General features: G+C 40.4%; 2 protein-coding genes across 13 annotated transcripts in view; both read left to right on the top strand.

Annotated features, from left to right (window-relative positions):
• The first annotated feature begins 2,685 nt into the window (after nt 1–2,685).
• The window catches only part of MYO6 (myosin VI), a 143,324-nt gene continuing 135,280 nt past the window's right edge, over nt 2,686–10,729 (top strand). For all 12 annotated transcript variants that reach the window (XR_008298521.1, XR_008298522.1, XM_027057387.2 and 9 more), the window contains exon 1: nt 2,686–2,825. The gene's annotated coding sequence lies outside the window, so the exon portion shown is untranslated. The remainder of the gene's footprint in view (nt 2,826–10,729) is intronic.
• Nucleotides 7,788–10,624, top strand: LOC113598549 (26S proteasome complex subunit SEM1-like). The gene is made up of 2 exons (XM_053223361.1): nt 7,788–7,838; nt 7,975–10,624. The coding sequence occupies exons 1-2, from the start codon at nt 7,788–7,790 to the stop codon at nt 8,239–8,241; spliced, it is 318 nt and encodes a 105-aa protein (XP_053079336.1). The 3' UTR covers nt 8,242–10,624.

The raw sequence follows: 10,729 nt of genomic DNA, 5'->3' as shown, positions 1-10,729 counted from the left end.
CCCATCTTTGATGGGGGATCTATGGATCTCAGTTCAGGAATCCCTGGAGTAGTAGCACAAGGAGACTCAGGGAAGAGTCTTATAAATATTCAATGGGTGAGAGCAAAGTTGAAAAGCTTACAAATATGAAATAAATTGTTAAGATTAGTTTGGGTAGCAAATATGACACACTTATATCCACCATTCTAAAGACAGTAAATGCAGCTTCCTAGAACTTTCAACTCTCTTGCTGTCTGTCCCATTTATTCAATCATATCATCATCATCATCATCATCATCACCATCATAGGCACTGTTTAATGGGTAAGAACCATGTGAACACCAACCTACTTGACACTATGGACTCAAAGGCAAACAAGGAGCTTGTCTGCCTACTCTTCCCCCAAAGAGCTTACAGTTCAGTTGGGGATACTTATAAGCAAAGTATCACTAGTAAAATAAGTGTTGGAAGAGATATGTGCAATGCGTTCTGAGATGAAAATGACCACCAAATTGCACTGAAGCTTTGGATAAGGGGGTTAGGGAAAACGTCTTCTTCTTTTTAAGTTTATTTAAATAATCTCTAGACCCAATGTGGGGCTTGAACTCATGACCCTGAGATCAGGAGCTGCATGTTCTTCTGACTGAGTCAGCCAGGCACCCCAGAAAAAGTTAGAGGGGACAAATACTTTTTGTTCTAAATGATTCATTGGATTTATCCTGGCAACACTCCAATGTCATAAGTAGTGTAACTGTCTTTTCTGAGCACACTATCACTTCAAAATGGCTTGAATGTAAAGTACAAGAAATGGAGAAAGGCAGTGGGCAGAAAGGAGATTGGACAGGTAAGCAGGGCTAAGACAGTGGTCCAAAATGCAAGCGGTTCAAAAGACAAGCAGGTAACCGTGTGAAGAAGCCTGGTTTAGGACAGCTTTATGGGGTCTAGGATAGTGATGAACTGAGGAACAATGAAGAGGCATTAAAATTCAATTAAGAGAAAAGGCAAGAAAAATCCCCACTGTGCTAGCTAAACAAAAACATAAGAAGGATCACAGAAGACATCTTAAGTAATGTGGATTTATACTAAGGGTAGTAGAGTGTGACTATAGGAGTTTAGAAAGAGGAGTACCTAGACTTTTATAAAATAGAAACCTGGTGGCATTGTAGAGACTGGGTTAGATGGGGACAGGATCACAGCATGGTTAAATGGTTAGGTGGCTAAAGCAATATGCAAGATTTGAAATGATGGTGACCTGAAAGGAGATAATGGTAGTAGCTACAAGGAAGAACTGGATACATTTGAGAGATATGGAGCTTGAGGCAAAGGGACTCCGTGATGGATTGGAAGTGGGGAAAAAGGAGAGAGAGAGAGAGAGAGAAAAAAAAAACACAAGTCATTACTCACAATAAACTGTATCCGCTTCTATTGGTGTGCCAAAGCCTTATAATCTTAAATCCAAAATGAAGTCAAAGCAGTGAACTGAAATTACTCTCTCCTTCTTGTTCTTGTTTTTCTCTCTTTTCTCCAATTGTTTTGAAATCTAGTTTTATATACTTAAGACCTACTTCTTGGCAATCTGGAATTGAATTTCTGAGGTTGCTGTAAATTATTTCCTTTCTTGGTTTCTCTTCCTCTTTCTTACTTCCCTATTTTATTCCTAATATTTTGTTTTAGTCGTATGCTAAAATATCTCATCATAATTTAGTTTTTACACCAAAAGAACTGTAGAAAAATTTAGTATTTGAAACTTGTCTCTTATCAAAATCGTGTCGATTTCCTTTTTCCTAGTTGCTACACAGAAACGTTGAGGAAAAAAATGTAATTCTCATATGTAAGTACTCTTTTTTCATTGGAGATATTTAGCATTACAGTCAATTACCATTTCATTTTCTTAAGCTTCTTTCGTTGTGAAGACGGTGTATGTTTTCATAATTCCGTTTTGCATAGGAACTTCATATTTAATATTCAAATGTGATTCACAAGTACGTTACTTATAAAAACAGTATAATTTAAACGACAAAGAATATCGTGTTCTAATAAATACATGTGACGGCAGTGGCGGGGGCCGGAGAAACGCAAAATTTCCATCTCAGACCCTCTGCTACCCAAAGGAGAACAGCAAGGTTGCTCCTTCCGTAGCGCAGCCCAGCCCAAGCAACTCAGACTGGAGCCTAGTTTGCAGCAGTGATCTTCCCTTCGCAACAACGTTGTGTTGTTCCCGCCTTCCCTTTAGCGAAACGCGGCGTCCTAGCCCCCAGCCCTGAACAACTTTCTCCGTGAACTGATTCTTGCTGTTGCCAGAGTGCGCAGTCACCGCATCCAGACCGGAGAGAACTTGCTTTGCCCCCGCGGCGAAGAAGGCGGGGTCGCAGCGGGACGAACCGGGATAGAAAGCTTGGTCCGCCGCAGCCCCTTCCGGCGCCCTAGGACGCCCACCTCAGCCCTGGAGGCTTTGCGCTGCCCTCGGGGGGCGAGCGGAGGGGCGGGGCGGCCGCGGGCGCCCAGCGCCCCCTCTCGGAGCGCGCGTTCGTGCGCTAGCGCGCCCGGTCGGCCCGCCCCGGCCCGCAGCGCCCCCGCCCCCTCGGGCGCTCCGTAGCCGTGACGTGCGCGCGCTGGGGCCGGGGACTCGGCGGGGCGCCGGCCGGCGGGCGGAGACGGACCCGGGATCTGTCCGAGCAGGAAGCGAGCCGGAGCCCGGTCGCCGCCGCCCTGTCGCCGCCACCGCGACTCTGAGCTCGTTCACGTCGTCGGCCTTTTCGCTCAACTTCATCACCTCCCACCCCGCCCTTCACCTCACCGGCCACAGGTAGCCTCGCCGCCGCGCACCTGCCTTCGCGTCCGCACCGGTGAGTGACCCTGAGCCCCTGCTTCGGGGCGTCAGCGTCAGGGCCTCGCTTCCCCTGGCGGGCCCTGCTTCGGGGCCTCCTCGGGCAGCCCGGGGAACGACGGCTGGTTTCACCTCCCGAGGACGCGTGTGGGTGAAGCAGGTGATGGGTGGGCCCGGGCGGCGGCGGCGGCGGCGGCGACTCACAGTAGTGCCAGGGCTGGTTCTCATTTCCACAGGACAATGAGAGTCTCCTTTCATGGGTTTATCGTCACCAAGATACCTTTGTGTATCTTCTCTAGCTCCCAGGTAGAAGCAGGGCACTCAGGTGTCCCATTCTGATTTGGACACTCCGTGATAATTTTCTTTTAAGTCAACAAGCTTAAAATCCAGTGTAGGAATGGAGCCGTTTGTTCTGAGATACGAGGATCAGGTGCCAGCCAATATTAAATTAATAGTTTAACCAGGTAGGAGACCAGGTTGGGACTGTCTAAAGCTGTGGTTTTAGTTTTGAAGTTGTCCAGTATTTTGAATATGTTAATTTATATGCGTACTACTGAGCAAGAGTTTTTTTATATTTGTTAATGTTCAAAAGCCCCTTAAAACCATTAAAATGCTCAAAATCTGGGATTTTAAGTAGGAAATAATTTGGTAGGGTTGTTATTAGAACACCCGTGTCAGAAATACTGTTTCTATACAATTTAAGAAAACAAGTGACACTTTTTCTGGTATAAAGTTGCGGTGGAGGAATGCTTGTATCCTAATCTACAGATATTAGTGAACAACTAGGAACACTATTTCAACTTCACAGATTGCTGTACATGCTAAATAAAAATTTCATTTGGTGTTACACTCTGGTGGTGTAGATCCAATGTATCTAAATATAGTCAGGGTTTGAGAGTTTTAAAATTCTTAAGATTCAGTTGACACTGTTCACACCGTAAAATGTGAATCTTGAACTTGGGCTGGTAATGGTCACGGTACAAAGGTTGGCAGCAAAACGGCATATCTGTACAAATTAACTAAACTTCATGGGTATCTTGGGCTGTGGTTTTACAATTGGAAATTGTTTAGTGAAAAAATTACATTGGTGTTTTTTATCATTAATTTTAGAAACATTACAAATTGGGCTGTAGCCAGAGCTTGAAACAATGCAACCGTTCAAAATAACTCATTGACTTTTAAATATCCAGCTCGTTTTGAGTATTTTAAGTTGTGCAGAATTAGATGCACAGTGGTAAACAGAAGTCATTTTGGTCTTAAGCAGATTTGCCCATTGTGTTTGTATGTTCTGTGTGACATACTATTTATTGTTCTCCCAGTTTGAGTTACATTTTTGTTTTCCAAAACTAAGTTTTAAAAAGGGAGTAACAGAAATGATGAATGACTTTAAGAAAAGATGATCATGATTAAAAACTCTAAATATATACTGTATAAAACTATAATATACATATATTATTCATTAGTGCCCAGAAATGTGAGCAAGAAAAATGTAATGAACTATAGCAGTATTTAATGTAAATTAATGCAGGGTATTAAAAACAGATCACAAATCATAACCCATGGGGCTCATTTGAAGTGGATTTTTTTCCCCTCTGTTTATGTTTATATGATCGAGTTTTAAAATAACAGTGGGCAGGAAATCTGAGAGTGGCTGAAGGCTCTTTTCTCATCCTGTTGTGACTTTGCCTGGAGACTGTGGTGTATCATGTAGCCCATTGTTTAGATAACTGGGCTGTCTCTGGATTCTAAAGTACTGTTCCTTTTTCATAGAGTTTTAAGATTTTTGAGCATGTGAGGTTTGAATAAGTCTAAGTACCGCAAACATAAAAAAAAAATGAACCAATTTTCACCGTTGATCATTGAAGCTTTACTTTGGTATGTAAAATGTCAGTTTTAAAAAGATTTCTAACCTCTGAATATTTCATTTCTGTATATTAAAACATTTTCATCTGAAAAAGATATTACAGCTTTAATAAATCTCATACAGTTTGTGATCCCCTTAATGAGGCACTTTATAATAATTTGTGAACTGGCCGTTTAGTTGTATAAGGTAGTCACCCATTTATTAAGCATCTGCCATAATCAGAACACAAACCGAGGGATTTGATTTACAAAATAATTTTCAAGGTTGGTGGTCTTGTCCTCTTACACATGAGGAAATTTAAGCTTAGAGGATTAAATATTTGTGCAAGGTCTTACAGCTTCAGAGGAACAAAGTCTTCATTCACACCTAAGTCTTCTGACCATGAAACCCCTGTCCTTTCCATCGGACCTGGTTGCCTTGATCTCAGTTCATTTGGTAGACCGTTCAAATAAACCTGCAGAACTGGTATTGTGTTAAAGAATGTAACTTGAAGAAAGCACACAGGAGTGCGAATGAGATAGGTCATGAATGTGGTTCTGGAACTAATGTTGAATTCTGTTTTGTCATTTTTAAGTTGACAACTTTGAACAGTAATGTGTTGCTTTATCATTTCCTTTTTTTTTTTTTTTTTTTTTTAAAGAGAGAGTATGTGAGTGAGTGGGAGAAGAGGGGCAGAGGGAGAGAGAGAATCTTAAACAGGCCCAGTGTGGAGCCTGACATGCAGCTCGATCCCACGATCGTGGGATTATGACCTGAGCCGAAATCAAGAGTCACTCAACCAGTGGAGCCACCCATGCACCCCACTTTATCATTTCTGATGTAAATTCTAGAATATTATACATACTGTGCACTTTTTATTTTGATGGGTTCATAGGAATTAGAATTAATAACACTGGTTTTCATTGTCTATAAAATGAATAGTATAGTGTTCCTGTTTAGGATAAAACTTTATATTTTCTTCAAATGAGAAAGATCATTGCCCATAAATACAGTAGCTATCTTTCAGATATTAACTGTGTAATCCTGGTGTTGGGGGCTTGTTTTCAAATTATTATTAAATTGTCACCTGTACTATTAGGACGATTTTTTTATGGCCTGTGTTTATTTCAGGAATGTCCTTTAAACTATAACAGATATAAAGGACAAAAATGAGCACGCAAAGTCCATCTTTTGTAGCAAAGTAGGAGTCCTTTCAACAGAAGAATGTAGTTGTATTTGGGTAAATGAGAAAGAAGAAAAATGGTAAGACAGCTGAGTTGAGTGACTGTATTTACAGATATTTCATTATTTGGTTTGAACTATTAGGAATTTTGCATCTCAAGGATACTAATATTCAACAGTAAATACAAAACCATCATCCAAGGGCTTAATATAAATTATTAATGGATGATCTGTAACACATCTCCGTGTGTGTGTGTGTGTGTGTGTGTGTGTGTAGATAATCAAGAACTAACATTAAATAAGCTTAAATTCGATTTTTGAGGCATTATATAATATTCAGAGGACCCAGGAAGTTTACCATTTAAAACAGTTATGCTTTTATTTGACAAATTTAGTGGACTATTCATTATTAATAATATTAAAATATAAGTGTTGGAATATTTTTGCATGTTTGGTTTCCAAAAATAAACTTAAAAAGTTTCATTCATTTTTGAAAGACAGAGAGAGACAGAGCACAAGCAGGGGTAGGGCGGAGAGAGAGGGGGACACAGAATCTGAAGCAGGCTCCAGGCTCTGAGCTGTGAGCACAGAGCCCGACGCGGGACTCCCAAACTCCCGAACCGCAAGATGATGACCTGAGTCAAAGTCGGACGCTCAACCAACTGAGCCACCCAGGCGCCCCTAAACGTTTTTTCTTATTTAGTGTAAGAATGACCTGGTAGTTTGAGAAGTGACCACTAGTCCACCAAAAGTTCTCCCTGTAAATGCTGAAGCATAGAATGTAAAACTGGAAGAAAAAATCTGGCATCTTCAGAAATCTTGCTAGTGTTAAAGAGAAGGAAAGTCCTTTTCAATGCAGAAAGCATGACTCCAGTGAAACCACAATATTGAAGTACATTCTTTGGGTGATATTCACATAGGTGAATATTTATATCTAGGCTGAGTAATGTGCACAAAGGAAGGCGGTGCTTTTGAGAAAACCACAGGCATCTTTTATATAAGTTACGTCACTTGTTATTTTATTTGAAAGTAACCTGCTACTTAACCTTTACAAGGTATGGTATTGCATATAGCAGAATTTTAAAATTTCTCTTATATGTGAATGAATATCTTTTTTTTTTTTAATCTTTATTTATTTTTGAGAGAGAGAGATGGAGTGTGAGTGGGGGAGGAACACAGAGAGAGGGAGACACAGAATCCAAAGCAGGCTCCAGGCTCTGAACTGTCAGCACAGAGCCCAATGCGGGGCCTGAACTTACAAACCCGTGAGTTCATGACCTAAGCCGAAGTCATATGTCTAACCAACTGAGCCACCCAGGCACCCCTGGATGAACATCTTTTTCAACAGATATTTACTGAGGGCCTAGTATATTTGAAACCTGGCTAGGCAGAAACTGGTTCTTCTGCGTACTGGCAGATCTTTGGGTCTAGCAAATACAAAGAGTGGCAGAGACATAAAAAGAAAGATAAATAGAAACATCCATTTAAAATCTGTTGAAGTTTATATCAAATTTAACAACTTACATTTGTATGGCACTTTATTGTTTTGGAAATCATTTTGTGTACATTTGGTCCTTAAAACAACTTGTTGAAGTAGATATGATAAACTTACTCCTACTCTGCAGATGAGAAAGTGGGGACAAAAAAATTAAGCACTTGTTGAAGGATACATAGGTGGCTGCCTAGAAGAATAGCTGAGAATGGAACTTCTGTCTGTGTATTCCCATAGTAGATCACAGTTCTCTTATCTCTTAGGTGTTAGTTGGTGTCAACCTCTTAGCGGTGACTTCATTTTGTGGCTTCAGTTTGAATGGTTCCAGAAATTCTGAAAAGTCAGCATCACTAAAGTGATAATTGTTAAATGGTTACTAGATTTGTTTTTTTTTTTCTTCATATAAAGCAGGAGATGAACATGATGCATTATTATGGAACTACTTTAACATTTTTAGTAGATTAATGGAGCTGAGGTTAGTATATGTGCTGCCGAAGCGAGCACATGGAGCTGAGGTTAGTAATTAACTTTTCTAGTTGGAGAGTTTTTAAAGGACACACATCTGTTTTAAGAAAGAAAGGAGAGTTCTATGGTAAGGCCGGCTTCAGATGCAGCAGCAGCTTGGGTGGCTTTGGTGAGGAAGTGTGAGAGTTCCAACTTTCTTCCGGGCCTGAGAGATTTTTCGTGGGGAGGGTCACAGTGTTAGAGAAAAAGCAGCTTGTAGGCTTGGGTCTCTTGGAGGAGGATGAGGAGTTCAAGGAGTTCCCTGCGGAAGAGTGGGCTGGTTTAGGTGAAGACGAAGATCCAGATGCACATGTCTCGGAGGATAATTGGGATGATGACAGTGTAGAGGATGACTTCTCCAATCAGTTACAACCTGAACTAGACAAACATGGTTATAAGATGGAGACCTTGTAGCATCCAGAAGTGTTGAAGCAACCTAAACTTGAACTGTCTACTAATTCTAGGACACAGAACCCAGGATGGAACACTTACAAAAATATGTTTATTTCATTACCTGCTTGGATTTTTGTGTGTGTTTGTATCACATCTTAAAAAAAAAAAGGAGAAAAATATTCTGGGGGAATTTTGAAAATAACTTTTATTACTTGCCACATTGATACTGGTTTGATAATTATGCTTGTTTTTTGTAAAGATTCACTAATGAGCTAAGGTGTGTCTGCATTGGTACCTTTATGCCTTCGTTCACTTAACAGATATTTGAGTGTCTGCAATGAGCCAGGCACTGTTCTAAGTGTTGGTGATACAGTGATAAATTAACACCAAGTCCCTGTGCTGAGTGACATTTTATCGTTGTTTTGAATTAAGTTAATTATAGACTCTTCATACTAGTGTGTAATCAACGGGCCTGACCCTAAAGTTGGGAAATAGTTGTCAAGTAGTACAATCTGATGGCTACTCAAAGACTCATTTACTCTGAAATATTTTATGCCTGGCATTGTAACACTGAGTTATAACACTGTTACCCGTCTACTCCTGATAAGTAAGCATATGTTCCATTTTTTATCTCAGTCTCAGGAAACAAAGCTGGGAGAAAATAAATGGGACCTACGATTGATATGTTGGACTAGCAGCTATTGTTTATTGAGTTGTTGCTGTTGCTGTGTGTTAGAGAGATACTATGTCAAGCAAGTACTTTATGTACATTGTCTCAGCTAATCACTATGTTACTTTAGTGCTCTTGGTATTATGACCCATAATTTATAGACTGGGAAACTGAGGCACAGAGATGTTAAATTTACTCAGGCTCACAGTCAGTACTTGGTGGAAATGGAGTTTGGAGATACTTAGCATGCAGTAGGTAAGAGTAGAAAGAGTGCTGATATATACACAGATTTGTGATGTTCTACCACAGTGTGATAGCATACCATGTAAGTGGAAGGCCTCGGTGAGTGAGGAGGGATGGGGAGTCAGGAGAGCTTGTTGTGGGGAGGGAGTGGACAGGGAGGATTATTGCTTGTCTAACTGCTTGGCCCTTAGGCTTAATCCTTTTTGTGACAGTCCTGAGGCTCCAGAGTTGCATTTAGGTACAAGTACTAGCTTGTCCAGTGTATAGGTAAGAGGGACTGGCAGACCAGAGGTGATCCTGGTTTTACCTGTCATTGCTTTGGCCAGATTACTTAGTTTCTCTGGGTTTCAGTTTTCTTATCTGTAAAATGGGGGCAATATTACCTACGTGGTGTGGTTCTTGTGAGAACCAAATTAGATAATAATACATGTGAAACATATCTCACAGTTGTATATAATTAGTGTGCATTATTATTGTGACTGTGCTTTAAAAATTTTTTTGTTTGGCAATATTTTTTTTTAACGTTTATTCATTTTTGAGAGACAGAGAGTGAGCAGGGGTGGGGTAGAGAGAGATGGAGACACAGCATCTGAAGCAGGCTCCAGGCTCCAGGCTGTCAGCACAGAGCCCGACGCGGGGCTCGAACCCATGAACTGCAAGATCATCACCTGAGCCCAAGTAAGATGCTTAACTGACTGAACCACCCAGGCGCCCCTGTTTGATAATATTTAATGTGAAATATTCAGTCAAAGAGAAAAAAATGTATTGGAGATTTGGGTGGAATCTTGAAGTTGGCCAGTTTTAAGAAGTTCTGAAATTTAGGTGTGCATCAGAATTACCTGGGAACTGGTAGAAACACTTGTCAGGAAGGTGTGGGTGGAACCTGGGCTTAGCATTTTGACATATTTCTTCATTGAATTTACTTGTACACCAAAATTTGAGAACCACTGGTTTAAAACTTTTCTTCATCTTGTGCTTAGGGAGGGCTTTAACAATAACAACAAAAAAATTGTTTGGATTAACCAGACAGTGTATGGTATAAGGAAGTGAAATATCAGTTACCAGAATCCCTTCATCGATTTTTTTTTTCCTTGTTAAGCTTATTTGCGGCCTATAGGCATTTATCTTGGGAGGACAGTGCAGTGTTGAATTTCACACCTAAATTTAATTGCAATGAGTTTTTCAGCTTTTACCCAGTTTCATTTGGAAGTGAGCTGATTATATTTAATTTTTAAACAATTATAGAAATAACAATATTACAAATAAGTAGTACTTATTTGTATTAAGACCTTGTTATATCTTAAGACCTTGTTAAACTTTTAAAATTGGATTTCTTTAGATAATGTGCTATTTTGGACTAACCAGACTTGGTATTGTTAACTGCATCAGGCAAGCTCCTAGCAGGAAAGAAATTTTATCCTTGATGGTACAAAAGAACAGATTACCGAGGTTAGAAAACAAACAAGAAGTGGAGGGGGGTTCGTGGGGTGGGGTGGGGGTGTTTGAAAGAAGCACTCAGGGGATACCAATGGTGAGAAGCCCTTAATTCTCCAGAGATTACCAGAGCTGAGAGATGAGAGCTGGAATTGTGGAGGA

This window comes from Acinonyx jubatus, chromosome B2 (assembly GCF_027475565.1).
Source record: "Acinonyx jubatus isolate Ajub_Pintada_27869175 chromosome B2, VMU_Ajub_asm_v1.0, whole genome shotgun sequence".
Lineage (NCBI taxonomy): Eukaryota > Metazoa > Chordata > Mammalia > Carnivora > Felidae > Acinonyx > Acinonyx jubatus.
This window is presented reverse-complemented; position numbering and strand designations above follow the sequence as displayed.